The 20,738-nt window shown below is 39.7% G+C and overlaps 1 protein-coding gene across 1 annotated transcript in view; it reads right to left on the reverse strand.

Annotated features, from left to right (window-relative positions):
* Positions 1-2,890: 2,890 nt before the first annotated feature.
* The window catches only part of LIN52 (lin-52 DREAM MuvB core complex component), a 114,254-nt gene continuing 96,406 nt past the window's right edge, over positions 2,891-20,738 (reverse strand). The window contains exon 6 of the mRNA XM_020986304.2: positions 2,891-5,792. Within this exon, the coding sequence (XP_020841963.1) occupies positions 5,737-5,792 (56 nt within the window). The 3' untranslated portion in view covers positions 2,891-5,736. The remainder of the gene's footprint in view (positions 5,793-20,738) is intronic.

The following is a 20,738-nucleotide window of genomic DNA, read 5'->3' on the forward strand; positions in this document are numbered from 1 at the left end:
ATTGTTTTCTGAGTTTGATTCTTAAATCTCTTTCTTTAACCTCATAATAGTTATATTACGTATTCGTCTAATTTATCAGTCTTTTGAACTTAGAATTTTTTTTCTTCTCAGATGTAATCATTGAACTGTTCATTCTGTTTTTCAGGGAATCCACTTGGGTTGTTTTTCCCCAAGTATAAAAGAATCTTAAGCTATTTATTTTCCTTCTAAGTCTTTCTTCAAAGATTCTAATTTCATATTTTATCTCTTGCTTCACTTGTTGCAGTCACTCTTAGAATCCTTATGGGTGGGGCAGTGGATAGAGCACTAGCCTTGGAGTCAGGAGGATCTGAGTTCAAATCCAGCCTCAGCACTTGACACTTACTAGCTGTGTGACTCTGGGCAAGTCACTTAACCCCGACTGCCTTGCAAATTAAAAAAAAAAAAAGAATCCTTATGGGTAAGACTTTTCCTCTGAGTATTTATACATATGAAATTCTCTTCTTTTACCCCTTGGGCTTCCTTTCATCGATTGTTTCTCTTTATCATATTCAGAGTTTTCTTCTGTTTATTCCTACTACCAGTCTCGTTTCTTGGACTGACACTACATGTTAGAGTCAGTCTCTGTTTTCTTCTACAGTCTTGGTTGGGGTGGGCAGGCCCTGTTTGGTCCTGTTTCATCTGTATTCTGGATGACACTGCCACTCCACTACTGGATGAGGGGCTGGGACTAAGCCCTATCCTTTGTTATAATGTTTAGCTTCTTCCCTCATCTTCTGGTGATCAAATTCAAGCACTGACCTTGACCCATCTCTGTCTCCTTCTTGCACAATCCCCAGTTGGGAGGTTGTTCTGTCTATCTCTTTGACAGGTCAACTGGAGGTCAGAAATGGTGCTGTTCTCAGGCCTGCTGTAAAGCTGCACAGTATGGGCATCTTGGCATTGCATTGGCCTTATCATCTTGTTTTGTCTCTGAGTGATGTATTGAGGGTTAAAAGCTTGGAAAAATAGTATACTGTAGTAGTGATGGGGGACTAAAGTTATCCAGAAAGCTCCTGCAGTTTTCTTTCTGCTTCAAGCAGAAGAGTTTGTTTCTTGATTTGACTTAATCAATCAACATCAGCTACTTACTATGTGCCAGGCATTGTGCTAGGTGCTGGGGTACAAGTACAAAGAATGACATGGGAGCTCTGCATTTTGGCTGTAATATTCCTGGCACTTCTCCTTTGGGAAGTTTCTTCCAGGAGGTGACCAATGCACTCTTTTTATACTTTGCCCTCTAATTCTTAGAGATTTGGGTAGTTTTCACTTATGATTTCTTGAAATACAGCATCAATGTTTTTCAGTGAATCATTATTATGGCTTAATCATGATTAAGTCATGGTTTTCAGTGAATCCAGTGCTTCTTAAATTCTCTCTCCTTGACCTGTTTCCTAGGTTAGTTGTTTCTGAATCCCATATTTTCTTCTATTTTTTCAGTCTTTTGATTTTGTTTAAATATTTCTTGCTTTCTCATATAATTATTGATTTATTTTGTGTATTCTAGTTTTCATCCAAGAGGCTATTACTCAGGAAAGGTTTGCCAGTTTCTGTTCTATGCTATTTGTTCTCCTTCCAATTCTTTCCTCCAGAGCTTTATTTCTTTTTTTCTTTTAATTCCTTCCTTCATGTCATCCAGGTATTGATGCAGTCCTTGTGGAAAATCCATCTTTTCCCTGAGTTTCTGTTTTCACTTGTCTACAGAGGGCTATAATAATTTTTTTATGCTAGTTGATATTCACATTACTCCTTCAAATGAGAAATTTTTTGTAAAGCACTTTGCAAACCTTAAAGCATTATATAAAAATTAGTGATTATGACGATGCCTCTAGCTTTGGTTGTTAAATTAGGGCTTTGTCCAAGGGCTAGGCTCTGTCCCATGCTGTGCTTTTGGGTGGGCTGGCCAGCCCAACATGATCTCACTTTGAGTCACCCGGATTCCTATGCTGACCTCCTCCTCCTCCTCCTCCCATGGTTAGGTACAACTGGATCTTTGACGTTTTAAGATCTGAGCCTTCAGGGCTCTTTATGAAATCTCAGGACAGGGTTTTAGGCTCTCAGAACCTCTACGTGCCTGATCGGATCTGTCCTGGTCTGCCAGCTGCCCCAACATACTAGTAACTCATATGATCACACTGGGGACTAACTTCCCAATGTGGAAGCCCAACTATGCTGGGGATTTCTCAGAGCATGCTTGCCCTTCCTCCACAGTCAGTCAGTTCGTGAACATTTATTAAGCGCCTACCATGTACCAGCCACTGTGTAAGCACTTGCAGGCCACGTGTGTCCCCGGCCCCTGTCTGCTTGCACTGGGAGGCTGCTGGCTTAATTGGGTGCACTGGCCAGGGTGTTGCTGGCAGCCCCCGTTTCTAGTGGCCCCTGGGCTGCTGGATGCCTTTTTGTGCAGTTTTAGAGGGGAAGGACTCACTTACTATAGCTTCTCATTGGATTCTGTGATCGCTATTCAGTTTGGTATGAATTCCACGTTTTTGCTGGAGTAGATGTAGGAGAGCTGGACGGTCTGCCTCCATTCAGGAATCCATCTTGGCTCCAAGTATCCTTCTCATGATTTAAAGTCTCTAAGGCCCCCAAATAGTTTTCTGATTGGCCTGTCACTGCTCCTGAAACACCCCAGCAGAGATTCATCTCTTTGAATTAAGGATTTACACATGCAGGAACTGTTAGAGTACAGGCGCCCCAAACAGGGGCCCCACACCCGCAGATGTCAGTAACCTTGGCTGGGTTTGGTTCACAGAGTTGTCTTCCAGTAACACAGCTGGCTGAGATGGGATACAGGACAGAGGTAAATTCTAGTTGGGGGCCAGAAAGAAGAAAAGAATGGAAGGGAGAAGAAAAGATCAAGGTCACGGAGTATCTTTCAGCTCAATAAACATTTATTAAACACGTCTTATGCTTCGTGCACTGTGCTAGGCACCAGAATACAAAGATGAAAAAACAATATGACCCCTGACCTCAAGGAGGTTTACAGTTTCCTAGGGGCCACAATGAGTCCACAAATGACAACTGTAATGTGGATGCCTGAGGAGGGCAGGCCTAGGTGGGACACAGTAATCAGACAGGGCATTCTGGGTGGCCAGGGAACAGTAGGATAGCACTTGGGGAAGGCGAAAGGTGCTGAAAGGGAAGGGCTTATGCCTGCCACAGACAGATCATCTACTTCACAATTTTGCCTAGGGCCAGACCTAGGTACTAATTTTGAAAGAAGTCTAGAAAAATACTACAGGGGCCCCCTGTGCAAATCTGCACTAATCCAGGGTGAACAAGCAGGGTTCAATTTCAATTTGCTATTGACCATTGTTTAGCAGTATGCTAATGAATGAGGATACCCATCCCTGGATTATTTGCTTTAAAATAGAGTCTATTTAAAATTCCACTATATTATAGTAGTACCTTGTATTTAAAGAACAGCTAAATTCTCCAAGGAGCTTAAAGCCATTTCTAGATACTTAATATATCCCAATACAATAACTGGGTTCTTTAATATTAAATGCAGAGCTTTCCAATGACAGCTAGGGTTTAAATATGTAACTTGAAACTTTTCAGAAAAACTCCATGCCCTGCTATAAAATGAGATACATTTGTTATGACAGCAACCACCATATACAAATTATGATCTGCCCATATGTAAAGTACATACATACACTGTACATAGACTTATATTATCAATATAAAAATACATCATTAACGCTTCTAAGGGTGACAAAACCAATAAATATTGCAATTTTAAAGCACTATTTTGCTGCACTGTTGAGGACAATTAAGTGCTGTGAACAAGAAACTAAGATAAAAAGAACAAAAGTGGCCCAGGGAACCAATGACATAGTTTCAGATTACAGACATGAGTTCTAGGCATAGGTTCCAATATAGTTCATGTTTTTTAACTTCCCAAAGCACTAAATGTGCCTAAGTTATCAATTCTCCAAAATACACAGCAAAAGAAGACTAAAACATTAGGCAATTATGTGGGGGCCACACACACACACATAAACATACAAACATATATATATGAGCTAGATTACATATACTATATATGTATATATATATAAAATGTACAGAGCTTAACCGCATTTAGTGAGATAAAGGAATGTCAGCAACATATTTAACTTAAAAAGGAAACCTCAACAATTTTAGTTTCTAAACCAAATCTAGCAACCAAACAGAACATTCTCGGCATCCCTCATTCTTCTTTAATTTTCTTTCTCGTCTCACTAGGTAGAATTATTTTAAGTAATTTAATCTTATTGGAGAGAAAACCCAATAGTACTTCTCCTACGGGAGATAGGGCACAAGCATCAGAAAAGGGTTGATCAAGAAGTTTTTAACTGGTGGCGCCTGGGACGAGCTAAGAAAGTTTTGCTCACCACTTCAGACAATTGAGACCGAAGGACCAACCAACACCACCAAGTCTTTCCAAGGTCAAAGGAAGACAGCCGGCTACCACCAACCAATGTTCCACTGGAGTTTAGGAACACTCTAATCTACTTCTTAAAACACTGGAACATGGAGACTGCCAAATGCAGCCATATTTTTGGGGGGAGAAAATTTGATATTTCAATTCCTATATGGGGTTTTAACCTATCCTCTCTTCACATGTGGTTACAGAGCTCTGGAATAGTTGCATCTGCGCCAGGAAATCCTCTGTTAGCCAAAACATCTTAACGCAGATGAAGTAATGTGGACACAAGGATAAGACTACTGCCCCTCAACAGCTACATTTCTTTAAGCTAAACAGAGTTTCTATTCTCTGACCTTCTGACTCTTCCAAATTCTCTTTTCACAGCACCCCCTTCTCCCCCATTTGGGCTACTCACTGAACTAGGCTGGGGAAGAACTGCCTGCTGTGGCTAATCATAAACTAGGAAGAATCTTTCTCGCTGCCTCTTAGCAGTTTGATACTGGGAGACTATCAAGGAACTCTGATGTCTTATGATATAAGACGATAGCTTATGATATAAGCTCCCACCATGGAGCTTTCACATTAGAAACTAACTCGAGAAGGACCAATCCATCACCCCCTTCTATCTCTTTACCTCTTACCAAAAAACAGTTGAAAGAATGAGTAAGTGCCATGATGGGAAATGAAACTATAACGAGAGGTAAGGAATTTTACAATCAGATGATGTGTCAGGAAGCTCCTATTTCCCAGGATGTGGATGCTTAGGACCTAGACCATACTAGGCTACTGTAGGATAGATATAATATCCTATATGGGCCAATTCCAAATCCCCAGTCAGTCATCTTTTCTCATCATAGACAACCTGCCTAAGAGTTCAATATGACTAATGAGCCCACCTAACATGTAGCAAATTCAAATAGTATGATTTAGACCAGATATATCACTAAATCACACCAATGAAGGGATCATAAGGAGGCAGGGTTAGGTCCCACATAGATTCTAAATCATTTCTATAAATAGAGAGGTGAGACTTCACTCTTAAGATAAAACAAGAATTTCTGGTGATCTAGGCTTAGAATGCCAAAGTCTCAGCGCTTATGGAGCAACAGTAAGTGATGATCCTTATGGAGAGCAGATCCTTTTCTCCCAACAAGAAGCAGAGCCACACAAACAGTAGAGAAGTGTGTTCTCGATGACGTACCCCAGGCCTGAGGAAGCAGTGGGGGAAGCTGTCAGGTCTATACTGGAAGAAAGGAAGAACATTCGTGGTCCACTTAATTATCTTATTCACAAGCTGTGGCTTATTTCTTGGGTTTCTCCAGAATGTTGAGAAATTTTCCCCGAGTCATCTCTCTAGCTGAAATCATAAAAAAAAAAAAAGAAGGATCAATTGTAAACATTACACTTGGTAATGGGATTAGAGAAGACAAACTGATTAAAACTGGCCTCAGTTCTGATACCGAGCATATCTGTGATAACAGTTAAAAAAAACAAAACCAAGAGCCATCCAAAACTGGGCAAAGTTATTCTAAAATTGTTTGCATGGATCCAGTTTATAGCCTATGTGGTAGGACAACTACTAAGGGTTTTAGAAGGTCAGAAAAAATTCCCACAGGCTATCACCCCCATTCTACTTTTAAAAGATCACAATGGAATTCTCAATTGCAGGAGAAAAATGGTCTTCCTTATTCAGTATTATCAATTTGTGAATGGCATAATCTAATGTGTTCTCTCTAGCTCAAGGGATTTGCTTATGATACAACCGAAATCAGAGGGCTTCTCCAGGCTTTTGGCCTCTGGCTGTTTATAATCTCACACTGAAATTAGAGCTCATTTGCCCTCGTCTCTCAGGAGTGGTAGTCCCTGGATGCTGTAACATAACACAGTTTATATTCCCTCAGTGCAGTTCATCTATGGATGATATAATAAAGTAGAGTTTATAGAGCTTTGGTCTTCTCTCTCTTGGCATTGTCAGTTCCTAGATATTTAATATAGCCAGGCAGGGTTTATGTGTCTCTCTGACTTTCGGCACCATCAATCTCTGGTGCTGTAGTCACAACAGGGTTTATACAGCTACTTTCTCACACATGAGGCTTTGAAATGAAAGTGTAAGATTTCTCAATTACAAGACCTTACTTAGAAGCCCTCTGCTGTGTTCGTTTTGTCCAAAATAGCATGAAAGAGCCCCCATGTGGTTTAACTGTCATTTTATTCTCTCAGCCATTTTCGGGACTGATGAAAAGTATGAAATGATAGTCTTAGAAGCCAGAACAGGAATAGCACTGTCTCTTGCATCAGAGGAGCTGGGTTCAAATCCCACCCATGCTTACTACATGTGATTGTGGCAAGTCATCACCCAGGGCCCCCGGTTGCCTCATCTGTAAAATAAGAGGGTTAAGCCAGTTTGAAGTCCCTGATAAGTTAAAGATCCTATGAGGTAATGAGACTGTTTTGCTTGGCTCAGTGCTCCTAATGGTGGTTTGGCTCTGTCTAGGGGAATGGGAAGGAACGAGAATTAGCTGAAAGAATAAGGCACTTGTCAGTATTAGCCACCTTACTGAGTCTCTAGATACAAAACAGATATTGAAAGAATGCATTTTCACTTCTACTCCTAAATTTAAAGCTAGCTGGCATTCATGCAGGGTTTGCAAAATACTTCACACAAACTATCACATTTGATCCTCACAACTCTGTGAAGTAATAGAATCATTATTATTTCCATCTTACAGATGAGGAAACTGAGGTTCAGAAATGAAGTAACTTGTCCATGGTCAATGGCTGGTCACACAGCTAAGAAGAGATTCAAATGCTACTACAGGCAAGAGAACAAAACCACAAAACCCCGTAGCAACCAGGAGACAGGAGGGAAAGGCCCTACCAGAGTGCAATCCTCGCAATGCTCAGCCCATATCTAATATCAACCCAGTTCTTAGAACTTAGGATGATACTCTTTTCCTTGAGATGGAAATCCCATCAAGTTTCAGGTAGCAGAAGGCTCACAGAGAGGTCTTTCAGTGGGATGGGGTTAGTTCCTTTTTGTGGCCTAGGAAGGTGGATGCTCCCAAGACAATCGTTACTTAGAACCACCTAACTTTCAGTTTAACAATGTAACAACCACCACTGATTTAAAGGAGCTTAATGTTTACAAAGCACTTTCTTCACAACCCTGTAAGGTAGGTAATGCAAATATTATTAACTCCATTTCTCACCTATAGATGAGAAAACAGGCCCAAAGAAGATCATAGTAACAATAAGTGTTCCTATTTCAGTAGTTTCTGAACAGAAATGCTGGATCTCTCAAATTAACCATGGCTTTCTTCTACTTTCTCTGATCATAGACTTTATAAGGGACGAAAGTGTAATTCATCATGTTCATTTGCTTTAGCAAAGTCCCCATGACTAAAGTGAAAAAAGAAAAGGTGACCCCTGAGGCTCCATCCTCCACAGCAGCTGACAAGTTTGCACTGAGATCATAGGATCACAACCTTAGAACTGGAAGGGACTTTAGAGATGAGCTGGCCTAATTTCCTTCATTGGACAGACAGGGAAATCTAAGGCTCAGAGAGGTCAAACAGCTTCAGACGATCTTCCAGCCTCAGATGCCTCGCTTTTTGACATACTTTGATGGGGATAGATGGGAAGCAGAAGAGGCTTTCAATCTAGACTTGAAGCAACAATGATATGACATGATCAGCTTCCAAAAGTTCCAAAGAAGCTCCTTCCTCTAGCTTGGCATCATCATATAAATCTGTCTCAGCCTTTTTTGCAGATAGTCTAATCCGATTTGTGGAATGAAAAAATCTGGCCCAGTCTATTGGGCTGCCTGCCTTAAGGTACCTGTTGCCTGAGGACTCTCAGAAACATACAGAATGAATGATTCTAGAGCCCAGCTGGTTCCACTGTTCTTGAAAGTTGCCACGGGGCAACGCAGAAATTCAGAGTTGGCTAGGATCCCTGCAACCAAAAGCATTTGGCCTGGAGCACTGCCACTGGTCTCACTAATTATATACTCACCCCGCTGCACTTTTTGCTTCAATGTCCCTTGGATTTTTGCCTACTTTCCAATGTCTTTCCAAAACGAAAGGTTGTCAATATTTTAAGATGCCACAATAAGCAAACATTTAATCTAATTGAGAGATCAAAAGAGTTTAAAAGGGAAAAAAAAAATGAACTTTCCAGTCTCTTCCAGTGGCTTGTACTTCTTGAATTTAACAGATACTTCCCCCTTCAATCATTCCTCCCCCTTCAACCTAATCCAATTGCAGAAGTGGCAGACACCACTGTAAAAGTAGAAGCAATTCAAAAGACATCATCATCTACTTGGGAGAGGAGAAAGTTTTCTCTCCTGCCAGTCCCATATAGGAGATATACGAATACATGACACCTCCGCTCCCCAAAAGAGGGCTGTGCCCTATAAATCAGACTGTAAGCACCAGCCCCTTCTGTGCAGAGAGAGAAATTACTGTGGGTTGGGGGTTGCTCCAGAGCACGTGCCCTCCTGTTCACTTGTCATCAGAGATGTTAACATTTCTGATTAATTCGCAGACCTCTCCTTTTATTCCTCATTTCTTTATCCACGCCATCGTGCTCTGCTGCAGTTTAAAGATTCTTACCGACCTGCTACAATAATCACCACCCGCTAAATGCCACCCCCCAACCTGGGGAAATTGTTTAGTGATGCCAACCGCGCTTTTAATTTGCAAGACATCAGACACAGAGGTAATTTATACCAACATCTGTTCATTTCTGACTTCTGAAACAAACACACATGCTGCTACAAAATCCCATTAGGAGCAGGAGACAGCCTTCTGCTATTCTGTATTCTTCTTCTTCTACACACACACACACGCTTTTATTTTTAAATGTATATCACTAAAAATCTTCCAACAAGGACCCCAAATTTCTTTTCCATGTAGAAATGGAAATGGTACAGAAATTTTACAAAATGTTTCTCCTATTCTTGTTTAGCTCCTATCCTTCTTTCAGGTTTTCAATATTACAGCTAAAATGTATTCCTGGCTCTCTATGACTGGCCAAGGTTATTTCCTCCTAAGCTTGGCTGTTGTTTTTTTTCCCTCCAGTTCTTCTCCATCCCCAGTTTTCCTTTTGTGCTATAGGTAGGGGGAAAAGCAAGACAAAATACCACAATGCTCCTGAACTAGACTTGTCTCAAGCCAAGTACCATTTATTGACCTTTTCAATCAGACATTTATGATTCTAGGCTTTTTGTTCAGAGAAATAAGAATCAGAAGGAAACGCTACCAGCACACTGTAATGCCTGTAGCCAAAGGATGTGTCTATCTGCAGATGCCACAATCTGTGCTGTGAAGAACAGAAACATGACCCTTCCATGTCAAATCATGAGTTATAGAACTTTGTAGCTGCAGTGCACACGTTTGCAAAATGATAAATAAACAAAAGATATAGTCTCCACTGGATTAATAAATGATTCCAGTTAGTATGGGAAAGACGCTTCTGGCTATATACTATTTTAAGATGCTGAATGGGTAAATTACAAAGAAACTTTAAATTTAGATTAATCTTATTACTTCCTTATCAGTTGCCCCAGGACTTCCATACACACAAAGACTAGGAATCATTGTAAATAATTGGGATTCTTATGCCAGTAGAATGATGGGGCCATGATCTCTAAACCCAATTTCATAGGTATCTACCTAAAAAGGTCAGGGCTGAAGGGAGGATTCTATCTTTTCTTCCTGAGAGGGAGGAACAAGGTTTAATATAGCCTCTTCTTTAGAACTTCCAATCCTGCAACCCTGCATTTAGCCTTGCCTTTGGGTCCTTTTCCATGATGACTGTCCCCAAACTGCTTTCTGCAGTAAATTTTGTGGTGGCTGGTTGAAAAAGATTCAGTGGTATAGATTGATTTCTTACAAGTGAGGGAATGAGGGATTACCAGCAGTTGCCCTGGTTAACAAGATTGGGTACAGAATCTCTTGTAAGATCAGCCCACTCTGCCAGGGCTTTGCATCCTTTCCCCATGACATATGGGTTTCATTACAAAGATTTTCCAGATTTTAACTTCTAGGCAGCTGCCTAGCATAATTCCACTGGATCTTTATGTAGGGAACGATTTAAAGGTTAAGTAACTTTTTAATCAAATAGAGACATGACATTTGGTTTTCAATCCCAAATGAAAACTACTGGTCCTGATACTCCTTCCAGTGTTACAAAATAACAAGAAAAATGCAATGAGGATAAAAAGGATCACTACTAATGGTTCTCTCACATCTCTAAGAAAAACATGTCTAAATGCACTACAAGACATATGGACAGTCAGGAAAAAAATAAAGCAAACAGCAATGTGAATGACTTGTATTTGTGAAACACTATTTGTAACAGAAGATCAAATACCATGTCATAGGCCAGCAGCTGGAAGTTGTCCTCTGCTGAGCTATACTGGACAGCAATTTATGGCTGGAAGTCAGAAAGGAGATTTAGAAGTCCTATTCAATTCAAATCTGTGTCCTGAAATGATGCCTTAGTGACCAGTCACAGAGAAGGCTTCTTTGGAGTAGTAATGGCATTTGTCAATTTTATGGCATCTGGCTACTCTTTTAAAAACCATTTGCATCCTTGAAGACTCATCCATATTAGGAAAGGAAGGCAGCCACTAAGTGTCAATTATAAACTAGGCAATGAATAGATATAAAAGAATTAGGAGAAATGCTCTGAATATGGGGGGGGGGGTTGTTCCTCCTTTATCATCACAGACTGTCCCTGCTTCCAGCTGGTAGCAATAAAGAAGACTTACTTAGAAATAGTTGCTTATAGGGGGCAGCTAGGTGGCTTGGGGGATAAAGCACCGGCCCTGAAGTCAGGAGGACCTGAGTTCAAATCCGGCCTCAGACCAAACACTTGACACTTACTAGCTGTGTGGCCCTGGGCAAGTCACTTAACCCCAACTGCCAAAAAAAAAAAGAAAAGAAAAAAAAGAAAAATAGTTGCTTATAAGGACTTCTTCAACGAGTAAATAACAACAGTGGAAGTACATTCTTTAAAATGTTAATGCCTTTTAGACAGTGATATTGCCTATCCAAGATAGAGATATACAGAAGGTTCAGCTCTTTTAACTGTATATCATAATCTGGGCAACAGGCATTCTTCATCCATTTTGGTTTTTCCACATGAAAACTTAGAATTCTTGTGTTTATGTATCATCTGTTGTTTGTCCTGTTTTTTGAAGAGGACCAATGACATCACGGGTGGTGTCCTATCTTGCATGTGAATTGGATTTAAATGATGCAGAATTGTGCAAAGCCATCAACCTCCCACTCTCTTCCTGAGTCACCAAAGTCCGGCAGCAAGACAAAAGTCGGGATGACTGGTGATGGCCCGCGATGCTGTAGATAACCTTGCTGTCTCTGATGCCTAACCAAGCTCTAAGCACTTCACAGCACCTGCTGCGGCCACCTTCGTGGCAGTTGGAACAAACTGTTCTCATCTGCCCATTTTCGCATACTTGGGGTAGACACCCCCCTAACTTACTCTCCACCTGGTTTAGCTGTCTGATGAAACGGTTTACTAGGGTGTGGCTGCTGTGCAAACTACAGCTTCTGGGAGCCATAGGTGAGAGCTAGGTGAAAGTGGACACCAAAGGTGGATGAGCAGCCTTGGAAAGGGCCCAGTAAACCCTCACAACAGAGGAGTGAGAAGGCTCTGCAATGTTACGGGGCTGCATGTAATCAGCATAGCATCTACTAACAGAAGCATATGGAGAACTTCACTATCTATAGTCAACCAGTAAACACTGATTAAGTGCCTCCTATGTACCAGAACTGCTAAGCACTGGCGATACAAAGAAGGCAAAAAAATGCTCTCTTCTGTCAAGAAGTTCACAATCTAATGGAGGAGACACCATACAAAGAAGCTCTGGACAGGCTAAGCCGGAAATAATCCACAGAAAGGAAGGCCCTAGAATTAAGAGGGATCAGGAAAGGTTTCCTGTAGAAGGTAAGATTTTTGCTGGAACTTTAGAAGGAATCTCATTTCAGTTTGGTCTCTATAACGGATACTGGCAAATACCTTTGGCAAACCTATGTTTTCCAACTGTATACTTGCTTGATATCAACAGTATCATTTACCTTTGCTGGATATCTTCATGCCATGGTGCTGCACTTCGACCTTGACCCCCTGTCTTGGCGCTCCTTAATCCTTACTGGTAGGAGCTGATCATCATCTAAACCCAAACCCAGGGGCCTGCTCTCTGGACATCTACCTGCACTGTTGCCCATCACCACGATCCAGCACTCTAGCCTCCTCCTGGGGCCCTGCAGTTTCACCAGATCTGGCCCAGCCCAGACCTACCATGCGATTCTCCAGCCATTTGTATGGATAACCTTCCCTCCTTCCCAACTCACTTTTCCATTTCTAGCTTCGGCAAAAGGAACCAAATCAAAACCACCATTCCCAGAAAAAGCATCCCAATTAATTGTCCTATGACTCAATTCACTATCCCTGCAACTTCCATGGCCACCACTCCCCTGTATGTGTTGTCTATATAAGCTCCCTGAAGTCTGAGATTCACTGGCTTTGGTATTTGTATTCCTAGCACTTAGCACAATGGCTGCATCCATGACTCTGGAAAACCACTTAACCTATCTTAGCCTCAGTTTCCTCATCTGTAAAACAGAGACAATGACAGGAAATATCTCAACAGGGTTACTGTGAAGATCAAATGAGATAATATGAGTAATGCAATCTGCAAACCTTAAAGGGCTATATAAATGTTATTTATTATTTCATTCATTCAGTTCAAGAAACATTCTATGATTTTAACATATACACAGATCACTGAACCAAATACAATTCAAAGGCAATGTGATGATTGCATCAAGCCCGTGAACACTGCAAAGCTTCCTAAATGAGATCCACGAGCACTAAAAGAATTCAGTCTACCTGTCCACACTGGAAAAAACCAAGTCAACGAAGAATGCCTATTGTCAAGATAAGTTGTACGACCCATGGACCTGGTCCATGAACATAAATACCTCGGACAGACGATGTGCACGGACCATGTGCTGGGCTACAGCGAGAATGTTCTATTACCTCAATAAGAGAGCAGGAATGTTTGTCAACTTCGCAAAATTAACACCATTCTGTTTTAAGCCTCCATTTTGTGACCAAGTTGTTTTCTTTTCTTTTTGTTTTTTGGCTAGGCAATGGGGTTCAGTGACTTGCCCAGGGTCACACAGCTAGTAAGTGTTACGTGTCTGAGGCTGCATTTGAACTCAGGTCCTCCTGAATCCAGGGCCAGTGCTCTATCCACTGCGCCACCTAGCTGCCCCAAGCAAGTTGTTTTTCAATAAGAATATATGCACTTGTGTAGTCTGACATACTGAATAACACATTGCACTTTTAGATAACTGAAACTAATAAGCAAGTATATGGACCCTCTAATAGGATAGACCACCAAGTGAAAAATATCATAAACACTTATGTGAGTAGTTTATAAACTACTAATCAAATTATGTGGAAACTAAATTAGGCACACTGATAGCCAGAACTATAAGAAATCCACCAGAAGAGCTAGCCCATTAGACTATTCCTGGGTCATGACGGGGACAAGTTCCTGCATTCCCTGCACTAGAAGCTCAAGTAGACAGTATTCAAGTGGGGGCACTGCTGATTTACAGAGACTTGCCAGATAAGCACTCTGGGGAAAAAAACAACAACAAACACATGGCCTCCAGCTGGGCAAAGGGGAAACCTAGTCATGGTTACCAGTATGAAAGATGCTTACCAGGACCAATAAGACTCAGGTTAGTGATTTGTTCTTAGAGAAGGCTGGTATTTGCATTGTTTGCACATACTGATTGATGAAGTTTGATTGCATGCATTGAGAAGTGTAAGTCTAATTAGTGTTTCCATCACATTAGTTAGTATATGTAATGGTAAGTCAGCTATAAGTGTGCATTGTGCATTACACAGGCTCAGAAATAAAAAGGAAGAGGGCAGGCTGGACTGCCTTTGGGAAACACACAGTGCTTTTAATCACCCCAAGCTCCTCCCTGAACTAAAAGCCCATCTTTTAGAAACAATAATGCTGATGCTGCATGGCTGCTACAGAATAACAGTCTCTAAAAAATAAAGTTTCTAGTCATGACAGAGAATAATGGAGGCGCAGAGAGGGCATGAGTGGGCTGCAACACATTACCAACGAGAACTGTGCAAAACAAGTGGCATAAACTACGACATCATTAAAAATGTATGGTGGGAAAAGAAGGTAGGGCAATCATGTGGTTAGACCACAGGATAATCTTCTGGCATCTGTTATATCCATGCAATGCTAAGGCAACAAGAGGACCAGCCCCGTACATTAGAAAGACTTCTTGTGATTGACTTATAGGAAGAGGCTGACAAAAGCTGCAGAGAACAAAAGGGCATAGATGGGTCACCACCTGCATTGTTGGAAAGATGGTACCGACAGGAGATCACAGATCCATTTAAATGTGGGAGATGCATTTGTGGGAGGTGTCACTTTGTCACATGTAATCACACTTCACAGTTATCTGTCTTTGTGTATACTGCTGTTCCCCCAGTAGAATGTAAGTTTCTAGAAGACAGAGGTTTGGTTTCTTCCCCATTTTGTCTTTGTATTTTCACCTGCTAGCACAGTGCCTCATAGGCAGTAGGTGTTTAACAGATGTTTCCTGAATCTGAATCAGCAACCAGTAAGGGGATTTTTTAATTTTCTAAACCTTTCACCTAACTGTATGACTCTAAAAAGGTGACCTGTTGTAGGATACAATTTACAAAAGTCGGCCTGCTTCTTTCTCATACGTTGAGAACATCCTTGATATGCATGTAGATTATTTTCATAAAGGGTTTGAAGGTAAAATATATGAAATTTTAAAACTTGTACAGGAACAAGATCAATGCAACTAGAAAAGAAAAAATGTAGAGTGGGGAAAATATCTTTGCATTAACCCTCACTGATAAAAGTCTGATCCATCAAGGTTACATCAAGGATCTATATTTCATAATAAAGCACCCACACAGATCAGATTATAATTTAAAGACGAGGTATAGAGAGTTGCTTAAGGCTCAAAGAAGTTAAGAGACTTGCCCTTGATCCGAAAATTGTCAAGTGATAAAAGCACAATTTGAACACAAGTCTTCCTAACTCCAAGTCCAGGATCTTATGTGATGCTGCTTCTCAGAAAGTTTGATATCTAAGATACAGAGAGTTGACATAAATATATAAAATTCAGGGCCACTCCTTAATAAATAAATGGTCAATTATATGAACAGATTTCAAAAGAAGAAATTCAAACTATCAACAACCACTTTCATGAAAAAAGCTCCAAATCACTAAAAATAAGAAAAACATAAAATGAAACTTCTCTGAAGTTTGACAATCAAATTGTCAAAGACACAAAAAGTCGGGGCAGCTAGGTGGCACTGTGGGTAGAACACTGGCCCCCAAGTCAGAAGGACCTGAGTTCAAATGTGACCTCAGACCAAACACTTGACACTTACTAGCTATGTGACCCTGGGCAAATCACTTAACCCCAACTGCCTTAAAAAAAAAGATACAAAAAGTCAGAAACAGTTAACATTGGAGGAGCAATAAGAAATTAGCTGCATACTGGTGGCAGAGCTGGAAAATGGTACAGAAGACAATCTGGAATTATGTGAAAGAAATTACTACTATGTTCCAGCGGTGTAGTGAAACCACTACTTTTCTGATTAGCAAATCAGTGAAAATAAAGTGATCAATAGTTAAACAAATTGTAGCATATGAATAAAAAATATTGCAACACAGCAATGACAAGGATGAGGAACTAAGAGAAACATGGAGAGATTTGTATAAATTGATAGAGAATAAAGAAAAAGTAGGAGAATATATATTCTATATATCCAACTATAACAATGAAAATGAAAAATTTCAGAAATTAGAATAGATGTAATAACCAATCTTAGTTCAAGGGAAGTGGTGATAAAATACACTCCCTCCTCATAGGAGATTGTCTCATCTTTGTATTCCTAGCACCTGGCACAGTGTCTTACACATAGCAGGAACTTAAATGTTAAATTAATTTTCTTCTAAAGGGTAGATAAGAGAAGGCTATTTTCTTACTGAATCAGGAAATTAAATCTACATTCAAACATTTTCTTTAAATTTAACCTATGGCTCACTCCCAGGGAATGTAGCAATAGCGTGACAAATAATATGTTCATCTGTGCAGTTAAACAAATTTGTGCAGCACCAGTACTGAAAAATCTTCTAACTGGCTTTCTACAAGAGAGAGAATAAGACAAAGATACTCAACCAATAGATTTATTCTTAAACCACCAAGTAGGAATGTGAAATGTCAACCATGATACTTTAAATACAGAAGGCAGGTATCCAAAAAAATTTTTTTACATTCAGATGAAAGCCTGTGTTTTTCTATCAGCTCTCCTTGTTATGCCCTCTTAAGTGCAAAAGAGACTAGTTTTCAAACTCACAACCACCATCTCACTCCCTCCAAACATATTAAAGACTTGTGTTCAAGGAATAAGGGTTGAGTTCACAATTTTATTTATTTCTCACTTTGTCTCAGAGCCTACTTCATGGATGTATCCATTTCCCTTTTTCAAGGATAGAAACAAACTGAATGAGGAGCAATGTGAATCAGTGATCCAAGAAATGTATTCCTATCATTCTCAGGACTAGAATATTTATTAAATACCCACAGATCTGTCAGGAACTACCCATGCCCTTATATGGTAGTAAATCTCAGAGACATATTCATTATATGACCTTGAACTAATCAAATACTCAGGGCTTCAATTTCCTCATCTATAAAGTGGGATAATATCCCACTATGATAATCCATTTTGTGGGGTTTATACAAAAGTGTAGTGATAATGGCTTTACAAACAAAAGTATATAAAACAGATACCAGTGATGCCACTTTGCCACAGGTTAGATATCAGTCCCTAAAATGGCTTCAGACTAATTTTTTAAGGACCACTTCAAGCCAAAGCAAAACAAGAATAATATCAAGAATAACATAATATGGACAATTTTAGGTGACTTGGATATTAAGAGAAGATGCTTATCTGGTGTCTCCTATTTTAAAGAGCTGGCAATAGACATAGTCCTAGAAAGATGAAGGCCCAATCTCTTGACCCCTAGAGCTGGGAAAGAGTTACATCTCTTCTCTGTGAAGCCAATAAAAACCTCTCTTGATTATAATTTAGATAAGAGCCACTGGATTGAATAATAATGTCTGAAACTCCCCTGGCTGTTTCACCTTGAGACGTCCATCACTGGGTTAAACATGATGCTAATTGCATTTGGATTGATTAATTTCTCTCACTCCTGTCTATTCGAATAATGCTTAACAAAATAATCATAGCACCCAGAGCCAAATCTTCTCCGTCAAAGGAATGAAGCCATCAGAACCGGCAGAGATGAAAGAAATGAAGATGACCCGTAATTACTGCTACGGTGATATCATTACCATATTATACAAAATGAGTGCACAGGGGGAGGAAATGTAGAACAAGGAGGGGCTGAGATTATTATTATTTTTTAATGGAACTTTATATCCTAAGAATCTTAGATCTGACACCAAGTAGAACACATGGAAATACTGACCTCCAAAAAAAAAATACAAATCTTAACACACAAAATCACCAAATCCAATGAACACAGAGGCCTAGGATATATCAAGTGTGTAGAGTTGTGAAAAAGATTATTTTCTCCACCATTTTTCCATTGCAATGATACTTTGTATATGACTTGCACAGAAATTTAAGATGCTTTTCTCTATGCCACAAACATCCCCCAGAACCACTGCATAACTTGGCTTCTAAGCCCATGGAATAAACTTAGTTTGTTTATTTTAACAGAAGTGGCCTTGTTTGTAAACTTGAGGTATATGTTTTTAATCTAAAGCTGAATTCTTGCTGAGAATTAAAATTTCCAAATCCTTAAGGTTCTTTATATATCCATCTTCTAGTATAAGATGGATTTAATTTAAATCATGATTTAAAACACTAGTAAGGAAGAACTAATTTCATAAATGCCCTCCAGTCATTTGATATAATCTTATTAATACATATTCTTTGCACACACAAAAAAGCAAGCTAACTATATAGTTTCATTTTTAGAAGATTTAAAACCAAGGATTTACTTTGAAATTTTTCATTTTCATTTTGTAACTCTATCAGTCCACCAAATGATTTGCTTACTTTATGTGCCAAAGTTACTTGAATCAGAAACATGTGAAGTACCTTGCACAAATTTTTAAAAAATCTGTTGGATGGATGGATGAATGCCTAAAGACTTTGGAGAGTAAATCAATTCAAGGGGTTGGGTTGGGGATTAGCACTGCAACATTCTATTAAAGGAACAAACATCATGAAAAACAAACCAATACCATTTAATGGCTCCCTCTTGCCTACTAAAAAAATTCAGATTCCTTCATTTGACATTAAAGGTCCGTCATAGTCTGGGACCATTTTATCTTTACCTGATACTAAACTTTTATTCTCTGCCGGCATTATGTACTGACCAACTGAGCTACCTGGCATCCATGACATCCAATAACTTCTGCTGTTATATGCTGGCTCACACTCTTGTCTGTATCTAGAGTGCCAACTCTTTTCTTGGTGAAATCCTTCCCATTATCAATGTTATTTCCATGAGAAGTCTGCCCTCTAAACTTCCTTCAAATTCAGCTCAGGGGACACCTTTTGTCCCCTTTGTTGCTAGTGCTCTCCCCCTCTAGAAATCACTTGTATTTGGCATATGTTATATTTACTTATCTGTGTACAAGTCCCTAAGCCCCTTCGCTAGCCCCTCTGCTCCCCAGTAGAGTATAAGCTTCTTGAGGATAATGACTATTTAGTATTATTCTTTATATCCACAGCACTTAGCACAGTATGTGTGACACACAGTAATCCCTAAGTAAATGTTTGCTGAATTGAACTGAAATGAGATGCAACAGTCAACAGTCGATAAACATTTATTAAGCTCCTACTACATGCCAGGCACTGTACCAAGCACTAGGGATACGAAAACAAAAAATAGTCCTAGCCCTCAAGGAGCTCACAATCTAACAGAAAAAGACAACCTGAAAAGAAGCTGAAAAGGAAAATGAGGGAAGAAGGTTCCCGCAGGTGGAGATTTCTGAGCAGATGAGTGACATGGTCGGGCTTCCTCTTTAGGATCATTATTTTGGCAGCTATATGGAGAATGGATTAAAGAGGGAGATATTGGAAACAGAGACTAATCAAAAAGTTACTACAAGAGTCCAAGTGAGATGCAATGCAGGTCTGCACTTTGTTAGTGTTTGTGTAAGTGGAGAAAGGTAGATAGATGCAAAAAAAAATGTTATGGGGGGCAGAAATTAACTAGACCTGCCACTAGAATGGATAATGAAGTAGTGCTTCAAGGCTAAGAATCTGAGTGACCAGAAGGAGAGTGGAAATCATAAGAAATCAGGACATCTGAAAGAAGGGAGGATTGTCTGATGAAACTATAGTAAGTTTTGTTTTGGACATGTCTGAGATGTCAATGGGACATGCAGTTAGAGATGTCCAGCAAGGCGACAGTGTTAAAGAACTTAACTTCATAAGAGACTAAAGGCTGGATACACAGACTAGGGAGTCATTTGCACAATAATTCAACTGGTAGGAACTGATGAGATTTGTAGAAAGCAAAGAAAAACCTCTGGAAGCATCCCCTGTAGGAGACAGATAATGATTCAGCAAAGCACATAAAATGATCAGAAGAGTAATCAGGAGGCGAGTGTGTGTGGCAAACAGTGTCAGAAGCTTCCAAGAAATCAAGGAGAACAAGGAAATGTAATTGGATTTAGCAATTAAAAGATCATTAGTAAAATAGTTGTAGCAACACCTTTTGCGATATCAAAAAATTGAAAACAAAGTATATGCCCATTAATTGGAGAGTGGCTAAACAAATTGTGGTACATGACTGTAATGGAATATTACTGTGGTGTAAGAAATAACGTAGATGATGAATGACAGAGAAGCATGGAAAGATCTACATTAAATGCAGAGTGAAGCAAATAGCAAGAAAACAATATACAAAATAACAATAGAAATGGAAAGAACCACCACACATACACACACAAAATCAAAAGTGAATGCTACAAAACCACAAAGAACAAGCAAAGAAGGGGTTCTGAATAAGCGATATGAGAAGATATCTCTACCCCACCCCTTTGCGGTGGTGGGAGGTCTACAAGTGTGATACATTACATATATTTTCAGAATTTTTGATCTATTAATCAATTATGCTGATTTGTCTTGTGTCTTTAAA

The sequence above is a fragment of the Phascolarctos cinereus genome, unplaced genomic scaffold (genome assembly GCF_003287225.1).
Source record: "Phascolarctos cinereus isolate Bilbo 61053 unplaced genomic scaffold, phaCin_HiC Scaffold_3;HRSCAF=262, whole genome shotgun sequence".
In the NCBI taxonomy this organism is placed as follows: Eukaryota; Metazoa; Chordata; class Mammalia; order Diprotodontia; family Phascolarctidae; genus Phascolarctos; species Phascolarctos cinereus.